The sequence below is a fragment of the Pteropus alecto genome, unplaced genomic scaffold (genome assembly GCF_000325575.1).
Source record: "Pteropus alecto unplaced genomic scaffold, ASM32557v1 scaffold21, whole genome shotgun sequence".
Classification (NCBI taxonomy): domain Eukaryota; kingdom Metazoa; phylum Chordata; class Mammalia; order Chiroptera; family Pteropodidae; genus Pteropus; species Pteropus alecto.
In genome coordinates, this window is record NW_006436282.1 from 27,621,554 (window position 1) to 27,644,075 (window position 22,522).

The 22,522-nt window shown below is 42.7% G+C and overlaps 1 protein-coding gene across 2 annotated transcripts in view; it reads right to left on the bottom strand.

Annotated features, from left to right (window-relative positions):
• Positions 1-63: 63 nt before the first annotated feature.
• Positions 64-22,522, bottom strand: part of IMMP2L (inner mitochondrial membrane peptidase subunit 2) — a 696,111-nt gene continuing 673,652 nt past the window's right edge. For both annotated transcript variants that reach the window (XM_025046910.1, XM_015589428.2), the window contains one exon: positions 64-361. In XM_025046910.1, the coding sequence (XP_024902678.1) occupies positions 242-361 (120 nt within the window). In that variant the 3' untranslated portion in view covers positions 64-241. The remainder of the gene's footprint in view (positions 362-22,522) is intronic.

Genomic DNA, 22,522 nt, shown 5'->3' on the forward strand with positions numbered 1-22,522 from the left:
ATATATAGGCATTAAACTATAGAGTATTATAATTCACCACAAATCAGGAGCCATTTCATACTGTTTACTATTTTAAACTGCTCTCTTTAATAATACGAATGATTTTAATGCGAGAGAAATGTTTCTTGCCCGGGATCGTCCGGCTGGAAGCTTTGTGCTTTGGGACGCGTCTCCTCCCCTCTCCGTGTGACTGGTGGCGCTGTTGCCCAGTGCCGGCGTCCCGGGAGTCCCGTGCGCGTGGTCATTCCTCTTCGCTCTGAACTGGCGTCCGCTCCGGGGGAAGAACCGACTCCAGTCTCTGCCAGCGTCCTGGTGGCCACAGGATGTGCGTAGCGTGGGCGTGCAGGAGTCCCAGCGAAACCTGAACCCGGGAGAGACACAAAGAAAGCCAAAAAGAAATTATTTTGTGAGGATCGTCACTTAATATCTTGAAAGCAGAATTCGACCCAGGTCTGATATGCCACGGGAAGACGATGATGAGGGTTAAAAGCAGTACACGCTTACGGGGCCCTTTCCTAGGTGCTTTGTGCATGTCACTGCCTTTCGTCTTCACATCATTTGAGGTAGGTCCCGAATAGAGCCTCCCTTTGCACCTGAGAACACTAAGTCGTGGCAGTTACGGGGCTTGCCAACAGCCCTGCAGCCACCAGGCGGTGGACGCTGGCTGCAGGGACAAGCGGTTCAAATCCCAGGCGGTCAGCCTTCGCCAGCATCCTCAACAGCTTGCTCGCATCGACCCTGGAAGCGTCAAGCTGGTTAAGTCTCAGCATCCCCAGCAGAGGCCCCAGGATCCCAGAGAGACACGAAAACGATATGTTTTGCACAAAACGCCGTCCCATCTACTGTACTGGATGAGCAGCAAGAGTTAGATGTGAGATTGCGTGGGGCGCCCCCATGGAAGGACACTGAGCCCGTGGAGACAGGTGGCAAGCCAGGGGCAGAACAGCGAGCGGGCACGGGAAGCCACGGAAGAGAAGCGTGAGGATGATGGCAGATGGCGGAGCACCTCCATCAGCAGAGATACCCCGGACGGACCGCGAGGAGGCAAGTGGAGGGAGCTCTCCATGGCTGAGGCCTGGGCCGGCAGGAGCCCTTACAGACGTCTTGGGGCCCGCCAGGAACACAGACTGCCCCGTCGGGAAGAACAGAACCTGTTTCTGGCAAACCTGTTTCAAATGCAGACCCAGGCCCTCTCCTCCGAGCTTAGCCTTCAGCCGGCCTGAGGCAAGACCCGAAAATCTGAGTCTTTTGTTGTTAGTGCTCTCAGATATTTCAATGATATTTAGAAGCTTACGAAACACACTCATGTTTAAACACATTTATTGAGTGCCAGCAATAAAGCATAGTTTATACTATGTCTCCATTTTATTTGTCATTTTACTTTCAAATGTTTTTTTCTATATATCGGAGCTCCATAGAGATCAACAAACAACATCGCTTTCATTGAAGTTATTCTATTTACTAGCACATGCGTTTAAAAAAAAAAAAACAACAAAAAAAACCTCATTGCCCAGAGACTCAAAGGAAAGAGCTGAATGTCAAGGGAGAGATTCCCAAAAAGATAACCAGAAATACATTAAAAAAAAAGAGAGAGAAGAAAACCTTCACAACTTGAAATACAAACAAACCCAAAGGGTACCAAGAAGCCCATGGGCCCAATAAAGAAATTTTCTTCAGCTTGTTACTTTGAAAATCAAACACATAGAGAACTTGAAAATGCGGTACAAAAAATAGCTCTATTCACCAAAAGTCACCAGTTATTCACATATTGTTGCCTTCTTCTCTCTCACGTGTGATTGTATGTGTATTTGTGTATTTATAATTACTTTTGAACCATTTAAAGTTGTTGACTGCATGCCGAATTTACCCCTAAATGAATACTTCAACATGTACAACAAAAGTAAGACTTTTTCCTACAGTAATATTATATATGGGATATTTAACATTGATATATTACTTAATATAAGCCTATATTCAAATTTTTCCTATTGTCCCAATACTGTCTTTTATACCTCTTTTATTTTTAAAATTCTTAAGGATCACAGATCGTATCATAACTGTCATTATTTCGCTTCAGTTTACAATTAGTTCATTTTAATCTGGAGCCCAGGCCGGCTGCCTTATAAAATGTCCTACATCTGTAATTGCCCAATTTTTTCCCCCTCCTGAATGGACTCAAGTTAAATGTTCTTGGCAAGAATACTATATAGTTGATAATGTATTCTTCCCGTTCTAGTAGGTCAGGAGGCACAGAATATCATTTTGACCCATTGTGGAGATAGGAAGTTTGATCGCTTGATAAAGGTGATGTTGATTCGATTTCTCCAGTGTAAATAAATCATTTTCCTTTGATAATAAGTAACCTCTGGTATTATACTTTTTCGGTTACAGTCGACATTCGATATTATTATATTAGTTTCAGGTATACGACATAGTAATTAGGTATTTATATAACTTATAAAGGGATCACCTCGATAAGTCTAGTACCCGCCTCATACCATACAGAGTTATTACAATAATATTGACTATATTCCCTGTGCTGTATTTTACACCCCTGCGGCTGTCTTTACAACTAGCAATCTGAAGTTCTTAACCCCTTCCCCCTTTTCACCCATCCTCCAAAGCCCCCTCCCATCTGCTGACCATCAGTTTGTTCTCTGTATCTATGAGTTTTATTCATTTATTTTTTTTAGATTCCACCTGTAAGTGAGATCAAATGGTATTTGTCTTTCTCTGTCTGAATGATTTCATTCGGCGTAATGCCCTCTAGGTCCATTCACGTCGTCACAAATGGCAAGATTTCATTCTTTCTTATGGGCAATATTCCGTTATATATATGTACCACCACCCCTTTATCCACTGGTCTATCAATGGGCACTTAGGTTGCTTCCACATCTTGACTACTGTAAATAATGCTGCAATGAACATATGGGTGCGTATAGCTTTTGAATGAGCATTTGGATTTCTTTGGATGAATACCCAGAAGTAGAATTACTGAGTAATAAGGTAGTTCTATTTTTATTTTTTGAGGAACCTCTGTACTGTTTTCCATAGTGGCTGCACCAATTTGCAATCCCACCAACAGTGCACGAGGGTTCCCTTTTTTCCACATCCTCACCAACGCTTGTTTGTTGATTTACTGATGATAGCTATTCTGACAGGTGTGAGGTGATATCTCATTGTGGTTTTAATTTTCATTTCCCTACTGATTAGTGATGTTGAGTGTCTTTCCATATGTCTATTGGCCATCTCTATGATCTCTTTGGAAAAATGTCTATTCAGGTCTTCTGCCCATTTTTTAATTGGATTGTTCCTTTTTTGGTGCCAACTTGTATGAACTCCTCATATCGTGTGGTTATTAACCCTTTATTGGATGGATCATTGGCAAATATTTTCTCCCATTCAATAGGTTGTCTTTGGTTTTGTTGATGGTTTCCTTTGCTATGAAAAAACTTTTTAGTTTGATGTAGTTCCTTTTGTTTGTTTCTCTGGCCTGAGGAGAAATATCCAAAAAGATACTGCTGAGGGTAAAGTCAGAGTTTACTGCCCATGTTTTCTTCCAGGAGTTTTACGATTTCAGATCTTACATTTAAGTCTTTAATCCATTTTGAGTTTACTTTTGTATATGGTGTAAGAAAGTGGTCCAGTTTCATATTTGTCATGCATCTGTCCAGTTTTCCCACACCATTTAATGAAGAGACTGTCTTTATCTCATTGTATATCCTTTCCTCCTTTGTCATTAATTAATTTACCATATGGGCATGAGTCTGTTTCTGGGTTCTGTATTCTGTTCCTTTGATCTCTTTGTCTGTTTGTATGCCAGTACCATGTTGTTTTGATCACTATAGCCTTGTAGTATAATTTGATGTCAGATAGCATGATACTTCCAACTTTTTTCTTTTTTCTCAAGATTGCTGTGGATATTCGGGGTCTTTTGTGGTTCCATATAAATTTTAGGATTGTTCGTTCTAGTTCTGTGAGAAATGTGAGGTATTTTTATGGAGATTGCATTGAATCTGTAGATTGACTTGGGTAGTGTGGACATTTTAATGGTGTTAATTCTTCCTCTCCATGAGCACAGTATAGCCTTCCATTTATTTGTATTTTCTTCAATATCTTATAGTTTTCCGAGCACAGGTCTTTTACCTCCTTGGTTAAATTATTGCTAGGTATTTTATTCTTTGTGACGCAATTGTAAATGAGACTGTTTTTTATTTTCTTTTTCTGATAGTTTGTTGGCATATATAAATGAAGTTAATTTCTGAATATTAATTTTGTATCACACTACTCCACTGACTTCATTTATTAGTTCTATTAGTTTTCTGATGGATTCTTTAGGGTTCTCTGTACATAATATCGTGTCATCTGCAAATACTGATAGTTTTACTTCTTTTTTTCCAACTTAGATGCCTTCTATTTCTTTCCTTTTTCTGATTGCTATGCCTAAGACTTCCAGTACTATGTTGACTAGAAATGGTGAAAGTGGACATCCTCGTCTTGTTCCTCATCTTAGAGAAAAAATGTGTAGCTTTTCACCATTATGATGTTAGCTGTGAGCGTGTCATATATTGCCTTTATTATGTTGAGGTACAAATGTTTCCTCTATTCACACTTTGCTGAGAGTTTTTACCATAAATTGATGTTGAATTTTGGCAAATGGTTTTTCTACTTCTATTGATATGATCATGATTTTTATCCTTCATTTTGTTTATGTGGTGTATCATGTGAGATGACTTACAGACATTGAGCCAAACTTGAAGCACAGGAATAAATCTGTGGATATTTTAAAATATGTAAATATCTCATATGTCAACATTTTATCTAATCATCTCACTGCCCTCTGAAGGAAGCTGTTCTCCAAACCACTGTATAGCTTCAATATCATTGATCCCGCCTTAATTATTACATTGAAGATTACAAAATAGTGACTTTCCAAATTTATTATTTCTTTTACATTTATTAGCTTTCATTTTCTCTAAAAAAAAAAAAAAAAAAAAAAAAGGTTTTCCTCCTAACCCCAAATGCCTCTTATATCAAAGATTCTTAATTCAGAATCTGATACTATTTTTTTGGTGTGTTTGATGCTCAGATGTTCTACGTTGGGCCAGAGGAAGTTCTTTGTTAGCTTTGGACATGTCTCCATCTGTCTTCAAGGACGTCTTTATCTCTTGGTACCACTAGATGCTGCGGGCTTACCTTGTACTGTATACCCGATTCCACCTGAAATCAGACATCTCTTTAAAGAGCCTCGGTTTCTTTTACTGAGGAATTTTATTTAGAAACCAAAATCCTGTACTAGATACACTCATTGCCCTGGGGGTGTTAACTCTCTATATCATTTCAAGTGATAACATAAAAAAATCCCAAAGCACATTTCTCTCTCGCCTTTCTCCATTTAGTGTTTCTATCTCTCCTCTTCCAGAATGACCATTGTGGCTGCCCACAATAGGACATTTACGCTATCCTAAGATACACACAAAATAGTTTTGAGGTCAGTATACTATCAACAAATTTGCTGAATAAAAATCAAGATTTCTTTGCAGTTATTTTGGTCCTTAAAATAGATAGATCTCAATTTAAGGATGAATTGGCAGAGTCCTGTGTTCAAACTTTATTTGAATTCATTCTTTTTTTCTTAGTTATGTTACTGTTTGATATGCAGTTAGGTTCATTTGTTTCGATTTGTATGCAATTTTAGAGTTGGCTTTAGTTATTTTTCATTAAATTTCATATTTGAATATATAAGCATTTATATGGTTCAAATGTCAAGATCATTCTTAAAAGGTACAGTAGGCAAAATAATGCTCCCCACTCTAACTCCTAAGATGTACATATACTAATTCCCAGAAGGTGCAAATATGTAGTGTTACAGGGCAAGGGGAAGTTCAGGAAGATGGATTTAAGGTTACTGACCACTAGATCTTAAGATGACAAGACTGTATTATCCCATGGACCCAAATGTGAATCATATGGATCCTTAAATGTAGATGAGCTAGGCAGAAGAGTCTGATTCAAAGAGAGATTTGAAGATACTATACTGCTGGCTTTGAAGATGGAGAAGGGAACCATGAGCCAAGGAATGCAGGTGGCCTCTAGAAGCTGGCAAAGAAACGGATTATCCCCCAGAGCTTTCAAAATAAATACACCCCCTACTGACACCTTAATTTTAGCTCAGTGACACCTATGTTGGACTTCTGACATCCAGAACTATAAATTTGTTGTTTTAAACCACTTAACTTATGGTAACGTATTATAGCAGCAGTAGGAAACTAATACCCAAAAAGTACAGAGAAGTTCATTCCCATTTGCCCCCCGACCTCTAATAGGTTACTATTTTCATTGGTTTCTGGTTTCCTTTTGGAAAAAAGAATACACATACATATGCATTCCTCTGTCCCCTTTTTCTCTCTTACCAAAGGCAGGATACTACGTATCCCCTTTTGTGCCTCGCTTTTATATTCTCAGCAGTATATCCTGGAAACCACGTCATAGATATGGAGCCTGTAGTTTTTATGAAAGACCCCTCGCTCCTACCCTAAGAGATTCTGATTCCCTCCACTGGAATCAATGGCTGAACTTTCCACTTAGCTTCACACTCAGAAAAGGTGAACTTAACCAATTTAAAAAAGAACCCCTTGAATATTTTCTAAGTGTCCTAAGTTACCATTTCCAACCATGTTAATTGCCAGGAGCCTAGATCTAAATGGTCTGTCGTACTGCATTCTGTACGCATTTTTCTTCTTGTCTGGTGTCAGCTGGGCTAGAGCAGGTGGTCTCTGTCCCTTTCAAAGTGACCCTGTTTAGATTTGACAGCTGCTACTGTTGCTCCTCAGTCCTTTATTTGCTTTTCCAAGTTGTCTAACTTTTTCCTAAGGTTGACGTGGCCATCTTTTAACCTGCCTTGACTCTTGCCAATGCGTTTAATTGCTTTCTTAGGTCTGGAGCTTACTTTTGACATAGCGATTATTATGATTTTTTAATATGCATTTTACCAGAACCTATGTTTCTTTTATTCCAAACATTTATTAGGGATACTACTCTCACTTCTGGAAAAATAACTCACCCTCATAATTATGAATAATAATGGTTAAAATTCTCAGCGATGAATAATATCAATATTGTTTAAAAGCATGGTATGGGATGCAAAATTTAAGTTTGTTTTTTTTTTTTTTAAGACTGAGATGAATATATTCAGAGAGTACCTAGCACTGTGGACTAGCTTGTCATAGGTATTTTTTATTGGTATGTATACAGATATGCAAAGAGCACAGTGAATATAGAAGGGCATAAAAATGCAGAATTATTTGAACTTTGTAGTTTTGAAAGTTGCACTTCAGGTACAGCTTTGGTTTCCACATATGGGGGTTTAGAGCTAGTCACCCCCAAATGTGCTTCTGTGGTGTGGGGATTGTTCTGAGCTCAGGGCAGCTTTGGCTGGGGGCTCAGGAGAAACTTCTGTCCCTCTCTGAACTACCTGGAAGAATTTGAATGAGGGGCCCTGCCCCATATGGGAGATTAGCAGAGAGGACCTCTCTTGACCTGTCTGTAGGGCAAGACAAACTTCTATGAACTAAACATCTGCTCTTGTCATCCTGCAATGACCCTCTGAAGCCCCCAAGGCACCTTACCCTCAGCTTCGGTTCAGGATGCCTTATATATACACCCATGTTCCCTTTCTGTCCCTGATTGTGCGTGCAGGGTCCCCACACATATGTCTGCATTACGTTTGGTTACTTTCTCTTGCTAATCTGTCTCATGTCTATTTGATTGTGAGACCAGCCGAAAGACTTCCAGGTAAGGGACAGTTTCTTCCTCCCCCATAGTTGGCGCCGTGAGTGGGATGATGTCACTGGCTGGGACACCACGAGGCTGCTGCACACATAGAGATCCTGGGGCGTCCGACCAGGCTGGCAGCAGGCAAGGGTCTTCTCCACACCCAAGACCCAGGATCTGGAACAGCGGAAGTGGTGAGTCTTTTGCTCTCATGTAAATTTAGATTGTCAGAAGAAAATATTTGCGAAACTAGTTTCTCGGGCGAGTGACTCTTGGTTATTTGGTATGAGGACTCATGGGTTTTGTTAATTCTGTTTTCCTCTGTCTCTATTTGGTGTCTCTCCTTTCATCTTGTTACATGTCCTGAGAGCCTGGCTTTATGACAAGTATATTTCCTCTCTGGTCTCCACCACCTGGAACGTGCACTTACTGGGGTGCATCTGGTGGCCAGTCTGATAGATGGGAGTCCCAAGCCTTGGTTAAGCCATAGAAAGCTTCTTGGTCCTCTTTGTCTGGCTCTGCCAACTCTCAGGGGAGTCTGTCAGAAGGGGCCTCAGCCCATTAGGGGTCGTTATCACCTCAACCTTCACTACTTGTTAGTACTAGAAACATCCTATTCCACTAGAACCCGCCTGGAACCGCAAGTTAGCGGCTTTGTGGCTGGAGGCGTCTCCTATTTTTGTTGGGGGCTGGAGCTGCACCAGCCTTGAAGCCTGTGCACTGGAAGACTGCCTTCTCTGTTTTCTTGGGTCACTATAGATCCTGCCTTCAAGGCCAGATGATGAATCCTTTTAATTGGAAAAACTTCTAAATTGAAAAGAAGTAATTTTTTTTTTTCGTAGAGAGCTCTCGCATTGTTAAACAGCTAGTCATGAAGAGTCCCTTAGTAAGATGGAAAGATAGAAATTAGAACAAAAATCCAAGTCCTTCCTATTGACCTTCAGACATTTGCAGATATCGGGGAAAAAAATTAAGACATTGGAAGCACAATCGTTCTGCACTTAAGAAGAAAAATGAAATTTAAAAAATGGCAAAAATCTTACTAAAAACCAACCTCAAAATTTATGTGTCCCAAGAATCTGGCTTGGTAGCTGTCAGGTTAGAAGCACCAAATATGGCCAGACAGGCTCATGAGTTAAACCCCATTTATGCCTAAGTTTCCGGCAAACTGCTGCTGCCCGCAAGGAAACTATAAAATCACAGTGGCTGTTCTGAGGAATGTTCCAGTTAGATAAAAACGTTTAAAGTGCAGAAAGCAAGGGTTCCCAAACTGAACAAGGGCATGAGATGGCTATTTTTCATCGGCATGGAGAAGCCTACAAAGGTTTCAAAATTTCTAAGCTCCATTGAAACATTTATTTAAGAGGGCTAATGAAAAAAAAAAAAATGGTAAGAGGTACTTAAGACAGATTTGACTATTAGGGTAACTGCTGCTCCCCACTCCTCACCCCCCAGGCTGCGGATGTTTGCGTGCTCATTCTGACATCCTCTGTCAGAGCTGCCTTTCTACTCAGAAAAGTAGATTGAACAGTCACCTTTTTAAAATAAAACCACCTCAAGCTACAGACCCAATCCCTACTTGGGTCATTTTTACTCCTAGGTCAAAGGCTGACCTAAGAGCCATAAGTAAAATGTTTTCAACCCAGGGAGGATCCTGGAAAGTTCCTTTCTAAATGGATTATATCCTGAGGCCATTGTGAGAAAGGCATACGCTTTCAGTGTCTCTTCCTTCCCATCTCCAGCTGCGTTCCTTCGGGCTGAGTCTTGAGAAGTAATAATCTTGGCACCTTCTTGGGGCCATGGGGTTGTGTAATACCACCAGAAATACTTACTGTTTTCACAGCTGAAACCTAACAAGATATCTGGAAACATTTCATAATTATTATTTTTCTTTTATCAGAAATTGGCCAAAGTGGAAGCTAACGTCAGAGCCTGAGAAGGACTGTGCCCCAAGGGAAAGAAATGTTCCAACAATGGGTGGATGGATCTGTGGGTCCTTTGCCCCCATTTAGGGGACAATCTAATTAAGGCAACTGTGCTGTTCTATAAAGGAAGTCTTTATAGGACCAGAGGTGTGGCTCCGGAAAGAGTTCGAAGCCCACCTGTTCATGTAACCAGCCCAAGGCCTCCCCTGGTCCTCCGGAAGCTTATAAATATTGGCTTTGGGAGACCATACCCTTTCAGGAGGGGCCTGCATTTCTCTCCAGGTAACTTTGAAATGTAAACACCTGGTCTTCACTAAGAACCCTCACTGGGACCATCTTTTGAAATGCAAATTTCAGGAAGGTATTTCTTATTAAAAAAAAAAAAATTGCCATCTAAGCTGATCAACTTAATGATTGTTCTTTTATAAACTAGTGAGTTTTGCACTGTGGTGCCTGTCTCATGGCTACAAGATTTCTGAAAGATATCTCTGTCTCTGTATGTTCACGTGTGTGTCGTGTGGTATTTTCTATCTCTAGATGGTGTTGTCAATTTGTAAAAAAAAAAAAAAAAAAAATGAGCTCTGGTAACTTAGCTTAAATGAACAACTGCTTATATGAGAATTCTCAAAAATATAACAGAAACTAACCCAACAGCTTTTCAGAATCACATGATCTGGGAAAATAGTTGATATTAAAGCTGGTTTGAGTTTGGTTTGGATAAACAGGCATATCTTCAGAATCATCAGCATTAGATAATACTTTTATCCTACCTGGGTTTATTAAGTTCATGTTATCTCTGTTGTATGGACAAAAAAGGTTCTATGGACAGTAACCTCACAGGGAGGGCTGATCATCAATTCCTAACTGGGCAAGTTGGGGGCAGTCACGCCCCAGGCCTGTCACTTCTTTACCAAAAGGTTATCTTTGCCTTAAGCAGGCCCTGGCCGTTGTTTCTGTGCATCTAGGTTCACATGCCCTTTCCTGACCCCTCCTTCTAATCCCTAATCTGGCTTTCAGAGCCCTCCTTCCACAGCCTTCCAGAGGAAATCTGATCCCCGCCTTGCTTTGTCTCCAATGCATAAAAGAAAATGCAAAACTGGTTTTCTCCAGAGTATTTGAGATCTTGTGCCTGGTAGATGTTGTAAGTTTTGGTTCAAATAAACTCTTTTATAAAAGTCAATACCAGTTTAGACATACCTTACGTCAATAGTTGCAAGATTTGTCATCAAGAAATATAACTTAGAATGATGACATTTTCATAAGTAATCCAAAGTTAATTGTTAGGAGCAAGTAAATTAATGTAAGTAGAATAAAAAGTTTCTTTTTGGTTTAACTCTTTAGCAATAATTACACTCTATGTGTAATTAAAGTTTTGCTAAAGTAAATGATGAGAAGTTATTGAACATCTAGACCATTTCCAAGTGTGATAAATGAAACATGAACTACTGATCATAGGTTTATCTACTTTTTGATTACAGAGAAAAGAAAGGTATTTGGGTCTATTAGGCAGATAGACAGACATGAGCAATAAGGAAGTAAAGGGCCCACCCAGAGACCTCCCTTAGGGCAGCCATGAAACACCCATTTTACAGTTAAAAATTACCATTAACATCTTGGAATATAAGGAAGTAAAAGCCACAAAAATAACCACTGGTTTAGTCTGTCTGGCCAGAGCGCTTAGCAGTTAGTACATATACTGACCTTCTTTAACCTCAGCCTCAGTATCCCACCTTTATAATATCATACAAATGCCCGGAAATTCATGAATCTAATTAAAACAGACTGAATTCTGGGTTGGACTTTCATGAATCTAATTAAAACAGACTGAATTATGGGTAACCACATACACATCAGACAAAGGGTTCTATAACAGCTAACTGTCAATCAGCTGACCTCACATGCCAATCATCCACTCAGCGCTGCCCCTGTAACCACCAGTAAGGGCCAATATAAGGTATAGTTCCCAAATCCTGTGCAGCTAAGACCATCTCTGGTGAAATGCACTTTAATAAATCTTACTGTTCCTAAATTTCACTGATACACATGCGCATCAGACAAAGGGTTCTATAACAGCTAACTGTCAATCAGCTGACCTCATATGCCAATCATCCACTCAGCGCTGCCCCTGTAACCACCAGTAAGGGCCAATATAAGGTATAGTTCCCAAATCCTGTGCAGCTAAGACCATCTCTGGTGAAATGCACTTTAATAAATCTTACTGTTCCTAAATTTCACTGATCTGTAATTATTTCCTGTGTCGGCAGAAATGAACCCAGCTTTCTCGGTGTCCTCTAGCTGCAACAGGTCCATTAATAAACATGTCTTGTGCCATATTTAAAAAAAAAATTCTAGAGATTATATGTTCATAAACCTATCAATCTAAATGCAGGTATAACAGACAATTCAAAATTGCTTACTTACTTTTCACTAGGACTCTTTTTTTAAGGTTAAGAATTCTAATACGTATCTAAGGCTTCAAAACTGATAATAAGAAAACAACTGTGTATACAAGATAAGTGGGATATGTTTTGGCCAAAAAGAGAAAAGGTATGAGATAGGGAGGTGTATTTTTGAGGGAAAGGAAATGAATTTGGTGTTAAAGTGAGGTTGGTCCTATCAGAACAGGAAAGAAGAAAAACGACCAAAATCCGAATGTGAAAAGGAAAGTTGTAGAAGTTTTGTGAAAAAGGAATTTTTAGAAAGGAAATTTTATGTATGGGAAATCTGAATAAGACTAAGGGAATTTAGCTTTCAAAGGTAAGTTGATGGAAAATTAGAGTTTTTCTCCTGCAAAAAGGGACTATCGGTCTGCTACTGATAGTATGACAAGATTTTCTGCCTAGAAAGCAAAGACTCTGTGTTATCAAAATAATCTTCTGTTTTATGTTGTCTTAATCAGGTCCTTGATTACTTAAAAGAAACGGAATCTTCTCAATAGTAAGAACTAAGTTTTGCTAACCATCATGTAAACTTTTGTATTTGTCTTTGAAGTCTTTTATTGTCACTTGGGTTAAATGGATAATTAAGTATTGCTTCAAAATGACTTATGATCCTATTTAGTCAAATGTCCAAAATATATTTTGACAAAATTCCCAAAATTAAACTATAGAGTTTTGACCGGAAAATAACTTTGAGGCGTGTATACCAGCAGGGACTCTGGAATACTTCAAAAGATCTTCTCTCCTTACAAAAGAGGTATTAAACAAATTAGGCTTATTTGGGTATGCTCAAATTATATGGGAAGCATTACCAAATAATAACACCGAGCCTTCTTTCTGTAACAGTTGTATATGGTAGAAGTGTTCCAGAAGTGATATTCAATTCCTGGAAATCTGAGATGTCCTGACATATGATGTCTGCCATCAAAACGGAGGCACACACTAAAAAGACTGAAGCTATCTCCCCAAGATTGTTTCGGCTGGCCTCGTAATCAAATAGGCATGAGACAGATTAGCAAGAGAAAATAACCAAATCTAATGCAGACATGTGTGTGAGGACCGAGACAGAATAGGAACGTGGGTGTATAAGACATCTTGAGCTGGGGCTGAGGTAAGCTGCCTTGAGGGCTTCAGAGGGTCATTGCAGGATGACAAGAGCAGATGTTTAGTTCATAGAAGTTTGTCCTGCCCTACAGACAGGTCAAGAGAGGTCCTCTCTGCTAATCTCCCATATGGGGCAGGGCCCCTCATTCAAATTCTTCCAGGTAGTCAAGGGAGGTACAGAAGTTTCCCAGCCAAAGTTGCCTTGAGCTCAGAACAATCCCCACACCACAGAAGCACATCTTGGGCCCTAAGTTAAAATGAGGCCTTGAGAATAGGCCCTAACCCCATCTGACTGGAACCTTTCGTAAGAAGAGGAGATTAAGATGCCCAGAGGAATGAGCACGTAGGGACACGGCAAAATGGCGGCCACCTGCGAGGCCTCGAGAGAGGCTTCCGAAGAAGACCTCTTTGCTGACACTTTGATCTTGGATGTCTAGCCTCCAGACCTGTGATTAATCCAGGTAGTCTGTGGCATTTTGTCACCGCAGCCCTAGCCAACTAATACGGACATGAATGAAACGGAATCCTGTGTGAGAAGCCAGTTCTATGTGGTCCCAATACTCAAATAGAGAAAGAAAAGAACATGCTGAGGAAAAATGAAAAAAAAAACAAACAAACAAAAACATTTGTTATTAAAAGGAGAGAGATGCTTAAACATACACATTTTTTTCTAACAGGTGAAATGCTGTGACCAACTAACCTAATATTTCATTGGGACTTGACTCTCGTCTTTCCTCTTCTGTGTCTCATGTATAACTGTCCCCTTCAAAAGATGCACAATATTTTTAAGCATAAGGAATGCACTGAAATACTTAAACAAAAGCAGGGGATAAACCATTATAAACCCTTAGCAGAACCTCACAGTGTTAGATGGAGCACAAAACTTCCAAGTACATTTGATTAAAATGTTTTCTAAAAAATGAAATACAAATTTTATATGCACTATTAGCAAATAAAATCTGTCTTTGATGAATTTACTTAGCATCGTGAGAGAGAAATTTCCACATAAACAAAGCAGCAGTCAGCGGATATTTATTCTACAAAATTAAATTACCCACAACTATTTTTGAAAGTGAAATCAAATCGGAACAAAATCCAAACTTTGAAGCACACTGTTTAAAAAGAAGTACTGGCTTCCCGAAGCCTGAAGAAGGGCGTTAGCCTTCCAGTCTGACATCCAAGGCCCTTCAGAGTCACTTCTTTCCAAATTCGTCTTCATGGTGTCTCAGAATGAGAGACATTCTACTCTAAGGGCCTGTCCATCGAACACCCAGCAGCACGTGCCATGCCCGTCCTCCCAGATCATAAACCTCTTCCCCGCAGCCCTAGGATGCACCTTGGAAAACAATATGATGTGACGTGAGAACTTCCGAAATCTTGGGTGACGCACTGCGAAGGACGACAGCCGACCAGTCCTGCCGAGGACCTCGATATGGCTACAGTCACAGAGAGTTTTGTAAAGGTGCGATTTGGAATGTAAAGCACAGATATGCGCAATGCAGAGATTTAAAATGTTTATAACATATTTCCCGCATCTTCTTAAGAATTCTTAAAACACATTACACCGGCCAAGTCAATTGGTTGGGGTCGCCTCTGGTGACAACCACTTACCACCAACACGAATGAACAATAAGAAGAAGGAGAAAAACTTATTACAACTAATTGCCAGTCTCCTGGGATGAGTCCCAGTGGTTATTAGGTAACTGATCCCTATTCTGGCTATTTGTCCTCTTCCCACATTAAAATTTTCTAGAAGACAACATCAGTTCGCTGACAGTGTTGGTCAGGGAGCACATCCCAGGGCTGCCTTGACACGGTGCCGCAGCTCCTTCTGGACTAGGGCACGTGTCCTCGTAGCCACTCTGAGACCAGGGAATGGGAGCGGGCCGCAGAGAGCAGGCCACTGAGGAGGGACACGGGACTCCACGCACAGCCTCTGCTTGGGCATCACGCCTCCGACGTGCAAGTGGGCAGTGCCGAGCCCCGGTTATCAACCCTGAGGGATTCACACCCCGCACACTGGTCACCAGTCCCGGGCCGGGGATAGGGATTGGAGGGGGCGGGGGGGCTCCGACTACATGGCAAATAGCAAAAGTCACCACAGTGCCAGCCACCAGGCATAGAAGTCCACTGCATCTTGGTGTCAGAGTCACCAAGGAAAACACAACAGAGGCACGGGTAGGGACAGAGCGAAAAGAGCTTCATGATCGGGGACCGATGGCACTCTGCTCTACAGAGGGAGCCCTGAGCTTTCCGACCCCACCTCTGGGGTCGCCGTTGGTTGCTAATGCCAACATCTCACATCTCTGTAACACCACTAAAGGCACGTCTTCAAAAACAGCCTGAGACACGGAGAGAATGACAGAGGGGAGCAGAATAACCCCTTTAACGAACAGCATAAAAGTGAGCTCTCTGGCAAATACGCACCGAAACACGCATGGCCTAAGCACCTCAAACGGAATGAGAAATAAAGGCAGGCAAAAACAAATGTACCGAAAAGTCGGCAACTGTATTGTTTAAAAAAAAAAAAACGAACAAGATTTCTAAAAAGACTGAAGAATAGACACGATGCTACCTACTTTATTTTAAAAAATAACACAGATTTGGATCCGGATTGGCATATTTTGATACAGTAGGCGAGGGTTGTAAAGGAAACGGCGGTGGCTTATTTGTCATCCGTGTACACATTCTCGAGGTGCCCGTCTGTGCACAGTGAGCAGACAAACGCAGCTCCTCTAAACAAAAGCACGGGCAGAGGCTGCTTCGTTCTGAGCAAACTCTGGCTGCCATTTACTCAAGAGCAAACCTCCGGTTGATCGGGAGGCGTGAGGGTCACATGCCAAAGAACCACACGGAAGGCAGACAGGAAGGTATCAAAACGTGTAAGATCTAAGCTGTAAGCAAAAAAATATATATATATATAGGTCTATGGCCATATATAGGTCTATGGTACCCTGAACAAGCCCCGTCCCGTCCGTGGTACCCTGAACAAGCCCCGTCCCGTCTGATCTCGGAAGCTAAGCAGGTTCGGGCCTGGTTAGTACGTGGATGGGAGACCACCTAGGAAGACCAGGTGCTGTAGGCGTAAAAAATAAGGGATTGTAAGCTGACAAGGTCCTTGCAATCTGTGAGGTCAACCAAGGGTTGCCTTGCCTAAAAAATTATACGCGCACACACGCACACACACGCGCGCCAGGCAGCCACTAAGACAGAGGAGGGGACTGGGAGGCTCCAGAAAAGTGTTGAAATAGGTCAGTACAGAGGGGGAGGGGCGAGCGGGGAGGGTGGACGACACGGGCCGTGGGAAGGCTTTCATGTGGGAATGCGCCTCTCCCATGGCCCCCACCTGTGGGGCGCTGCCACCAGCGCCCGTGGGGAGAACACGTCACTGTGCCGGACGCCCTGGCACTGTGGCCTTTCTCCTGAGCTGACGAGGGTCCAGTCCTCGTGCCTGGGAATGTCTCCCTCCCTGAGCACACCTTCCTTCCCCCAGGGGTAATGCAGACCCCGGCACCACACCTGACCTCAGCGGGTAAGAAAGTCCAGTCTTTATTTAGCCCGCGCCGTGTGCCTACTGATAATTTTTGCTGTAGGAACATTAACGTGCTTGACGTGGGCTGGGAGTGTTGTGTGTGACACATGGTAAAGATATTGTTTACAGACGCTGTTTACAGACACGATGCCACCTTTCCAACGTCCCGAAGTCGGAGTTCTGAAACACAGTCACCCTCCAAAGTTTTAGATACAGTATTAATATTTTTAAATACCTGCAAAGGTAAATATTTACCAAAGAAGATAAATGTAATCAGAGTTTGGGCTCCATCCCTGGGGCGGGGGGAGGAGGGAGGACACCCTGCTGGATGCTGGAAATAAACACGAGGTAATAAAGGCGGTCTCTGTCCCCCAGGGCTTCGTGATCTGGCGGGAAAGACAGATGGTTAGAGCATCAGACTACAACCTGCCACGCTAGACAGACGAAGGAGCCACGGGCCCTGGGAGCAGGAGCTGTGCTGTTAAGCCTCGGGAAGGCTCCACTGAGCGGATGCATCTAAGCTGGCTCCACAGGAGGCTGGAGACATCCGCTCCTGTGGCACCCTCTGCCCGCTTTTTACCTAGAACATCCTCCGAAGCCTCTTTGCCCTCCACTAAATTTTGAAATCGAGACGTGATAGGTTGATACAATCCAATATTTTGCAATCAAAAACAAAAACCGTATGCTTTACAAAAGATTCAGAATGAGACTCTTGCTTTTAAAGGCCTCATGCTAGGACAAGTGTTTTCCTCCATTACCGACAATTTTATCTTGAATCATTTCAAAGCAATTTTCCTGTTCAAGACTTAGCTTTAATCAGAAGGCATTTTCAGGTTACTTCACGGCCTCCCCGTGCTTCGCTAGATGACTGCAGAATCAGGCTTCATCATTCCAGTCTCCACGAGACACCTTCCGTAAGTAGTTCGTTCAACATTTTATGCAAAAATAGACACAAAACAGGCCTCTAGGGGGCTCTGCAGCTAATTTTTGTGGATTAATTTCCCAGGATTAACGTTTATGCACCAGTCTCTTTACCACATGATCAGATCACTGGCGTCAAAGTGGTCTCAACTCCTAGTTTTGCAGCTCGATTACGCAGGTGATGAAATACTTGAATGTAATCTGGATAGTTAACGACTCGCCGTATCCACGGTAAACCATGGTGGACGGATGCGTTCTGACCGATATCTCATTGTTCACTTGTGTTGACTCTGGTATCTGACGTTCCACCTGCTATTTTCATGCAGGCGATAAGTGGTTCATATAAATTCAAAGGGACAGAGGCGGAAAAGCCTGGATTGTTGCTGACCTTGTTTTAAACCATATTTTAGCCACCTGGCAGGCAGCCACTAAGACAGACTGGGCTGCCATTGGCAAGTGAGGACTTGGGACAGCAAGACAGCTCGTATCCATCGCCAGCCCTGCTGCTACGGTGGGGGCGACTTTCTGCCCCGGTCACCTTTGTTCACATGGGTGGTCACCTGTCATTAATCTCTCTCTAACCATCTCTTCCCACCCCCACCCCTTCTCTAGTCCGTCTTTCAAAAAAGAAAGTTAGGAGGTTTACAAAACAACCAACCAGGAACAAAAGAAGATAAATAAAATGACAACTGACCAAGAGAGTTGCCGTGGAGACTGTCACACTCGGTACGTAGCTATCTGAGAGCCGAAGTGAAGAAGAAAGCCCAATTCCTTACACAGCGCTCACAGGCCGGAGGAAATGTCCCAGTTTTTAGGGAAGCTAAGTTTTTATGCGATTAAATTTCTACAAGCTATTTCTATAAGCGATATACCTGGGGTCTACCGCGGGGTAGTCTAAGTATCAAAATGGACTATGTCCACTGCGGCAGCCTCCTCCAAAAGGCAGAAGCACAATTCACCTTGCTGGCAATTAGACGAACACGGTTCTGCAAGAGATTAAGGCAAGGAGTCTTGCATACAACCTAGAGACCTAAATTTTGAAATCGAGACGTGATAGGTTGATACAATCCAATATTTTGCAATCAAAAACAAAAACCGTATGCTTTACAAAAGATTCAGAATGAGACTCTTGCCCAGGTAAGTACTTGGATTACCCGAAGCCATGGATGGACGGGATGCCCTTTAAACGACCTGTCGGAAACATCGTTTCTTTCACTCAAGTTTCTGATCGACGACATCTGCTCTGTGTTGCCTGTGGTTGGACTTAATTCCTGACCCTAAACTCTTGCTCTGCATCTGCAAGCGAATGGTGAGTGGGGATTAGTGACCCCGTACGCGGCCCTTCCTTCTGGGAAGAACATCTCAGCGGTCAGAGCCGGAACAGCAGTTCTCAGGTTGCTACCGGGAGCTTACCCAAAGCCAAGGAATTGTGTGGATGAGGATAAAAAACACAGCACGTAGTATATTAAAAGGTCACTGAACGCACGGCGTAGACCCTGGCAACACCAGCTTCTCGCAGAGAACTTTCTGCAGGTGTTGGAAGTGTCAGAGGAACACATGGCAACGCAGGACCTCAGCGGTCACTCAGACCATGACGGGCGTGGGCGTGGGATGCGTGGGTACCACTGGCTATGTTTTTTTTTTTTTTTTAACGCGTTCAATATTCTAAAATTATTGGTTTTAACAGATTTACAACCTACTCGAAAATGCAATGGAGTGGGCATCACAGGACAAGCTGGTTTGAAAGCCCTGGAAAAGGCACGTGAACGGTCATGGCATTCGGCTCCGTGTGGGTTCTGCAAATAGCGTGGGCTGCATGTCGAATAAAATGAAAAGATTTTAAATGTAGAGATTAGAGATGATTAAAGATTAAAGCCGGGAACGTATTTTAATGAAACTTCCTTTTTGTTATGTTAATATGAGTTAAAAGTACAGTCATATACAAACAGGAACTTTAAGAATGTCAGTAGTTTCTTATGTGAATATCTAAGGTTATCAAGAACGTGGACTTTGAAATCTCAGAGACTCTGAGTCCCCTGGGCCCAGCCAGGTGGCACTGGATAAGATATTTAATATCTCTGAGCCTCAGTTCCCAAATACCTAAAATGTAAATAATGCGGTCAGTATCTGAGGGGCTTACTGCTGTGGACAAAAAGGGCTGTTGTCATAAACCAAGCAAAGCGACCTTACAGGGCAATCTGTTACAAAGCCCCGCCTGGACAGGTCATGGCCGGTGGTCACGCCCCAGGCCTGTAACTTCTTTAGCAAAAGGTTGATCTTTGCCTCCAGCCAGCCCCGTCCATTGTTTCTGCGCATCTGGGTTAACACGCCTGCGAAATGCCTCTTTTCAGACTCCTCAGCAGCTGTAACCGCCCTCGGGAGAGCACAGCATCGCGTTGACTCTCCTGCGATGCATCCCCTGCCTGGCTGTCTCCCTCCTTCACGTCATCTTCCCTATGTCCCCGCCTTCCTTCCAAATGCATAAAAGCCACTGCAGACTGTCATTCTCCCAAGCATCTTTCTTGGTCTGTTGAGATCTTGCTTTCAGGTGTGTCCTCTGCTTCGCTCAAACAAACTCTAATAAACTCTTAGAAAATCTTCCTACGGGTTTGGACGTTCTTCTGTCAATACCGTAACAGTTTAATAAAGTGTGAGATACTGGTGCATTGCAAACGCTTAGTAAGCGTGCTCTTTATATATGAAAGGCGGCTGTCAGATTTCTTGTTTCTTATTCGACCCGAAAAGTATCTGCTTTCTTCCTACTCTTTTTTACTCAGTTGTTTAAGAGGAACCATATAAATGGAAAAGAAACATGAGATTCTGTAAGAATTAGGGAAACTGACTTCAAAGTTGTTTCCAAAACGCAGCCTTTCCCTTTAAAGCCTCTAAAACCGTGAGGGTGTTACACAGAAGCGAAGCATGCCAGCTCTGGCCTCGCTGAGTCTAGGAGGAAAGCAAACGCGGAGACCCTGGCACACGAGTATCTTCTTCCTGCCCACTCATCTCTGACTGCTTTTGAACTACCCACCGCATTGCAGTGTCTTCGCCTGTGACCTGGACCGCAGGTCATCGCTGACTCTGCATTGAGCACACTGGTGCTGGAGTGACCTGCCTTTTCTGTGCAGAGTCTCACGTCGCCCTGCAGAGGCCTTTGGAGGGGTCAGAGTTGGCCCCGTGTTGTCATTGATCACGTCCCCTACCAAAGTGCGGTGGGACAACATGTTCGCAGGTCACCAGGAGTCGAAGCCGCCCGCCTTTGCATGAAGTCCTTTCACTCAGATTCCGGCCGTAAGCAGGCAGCCACCACGTCCAGGACTAACTGGCGTTTGAAAGGATAGTCCCAGTTAGCCGTCCTTTTCCTTTAAGTGGTTTGTATTTTTCCTAGTTAGACTTATCCTGTCTTCTTTAACCAGAAAAGGACAGTTGTTTCATTACTTTAAAGATATTTGTTAACTCGGGAGGTAGAGGAAACCATTCAAACTAAGCACCAAGCGAGCCTCTCCTCTCTAATCATCGACGGTCTGAGAATTCAGCACCAGCAGCACTGCCCGTGTCCCCGAAGTGCCACGATGAACCGAGGAGCCCAGGGAGAGCCATGACCATGACCATCAGTGGCGGAGCACACAGAGCACGTGTTTGGAGTCCAAAAACAAAAACGAAAACAAAAAAAAAACGCTTTGGGATCCAGACTCTGAAAATCAATAGCTGATCATCTTTGGTAAGTGACTTTGCTTCTTTCTCGTGGTGACAATGGGAGTGGCGATATCAACTTGGCAAGGTCACCACGCGAATGGAAAGGTGTAACCTTAGCGAAGCTCTAGCACGGAGCCCTGCTACATACTGACTGCTGTGACAGCCCCAGGGCAAGTCAGGGGCGGATGGGGCCTGAGGTTAATGCAGTGACAACAAGAGATAAGAAAACAAGGTGTCAAAAATACCTGCATTAGATTGTGTCTCATAGTTAAAGGTGAATTGTTAACTGTCCAATTAGGAGTAACACCTTTGAGGGAAATTGTATTTGGTTGGTTTGTGATACTGGTTTATAAGTAAAAAAAAAAAAAAAAAAGGATTGCAAGAAAACGTGTTCTAATAAATTTCCTTCTCAGGAACTCTGTCTACAATAGCAATAAAACATGGTTGCCGTTATGTTTCATGTTTTCATACAAAGCTGAAGTTTGAAGGAGCTTTTCTGTGTACCCGGTGAGCTCAATAAAAACAAAATCCTTGGATTAAGGTAACATCCCTAAGAGACCTGTCTGTGGTGAAGGCATTTGCGGTCATGAACAACAGTTGAACGGGGGACTCCATCGCATGACATATCACAAAGAAACTGCTTTTAGGTAAATGGCAATATTCTCTTGATTTCTCCCAGCTCTTCAATACCAGTTCAAAGGTCCATCGGAAGAATAAATTTTCTTAGCAAAACAGCCCTGCATTATAAATGGCGCCAGTTCCTGACCACTGACTCATTAACTTAACCCCTGCTGGCTTCTCTTTTCACTAAAAAGACTTTTGTTCTTAAAGATCAACACACTGAGTGGCCCGTCTTTAGTCTCCGTCCGTCTGTCCTCTGTAGTAGTCAACCCTGCTGGTCCCTCCCTGCCGAAAGTCACCCCCGTGACTACCTTGCTTCTCCTCCTAGCGCTCTGAACGCAGGTTAAAGGTTTGCTGCCTTATCGTTACCCACCTGCTTCCTGAATACAGGTATTGCCCGAGCTTATGTCTTCCCCACGGCCCTCATCTCTCCATACGCTTTCTCCCGGGGAACTCATCTGCTGCCACATCTTCAACTCCCGCCATTCCACCGAGACCCCTCAAATTCATATTTT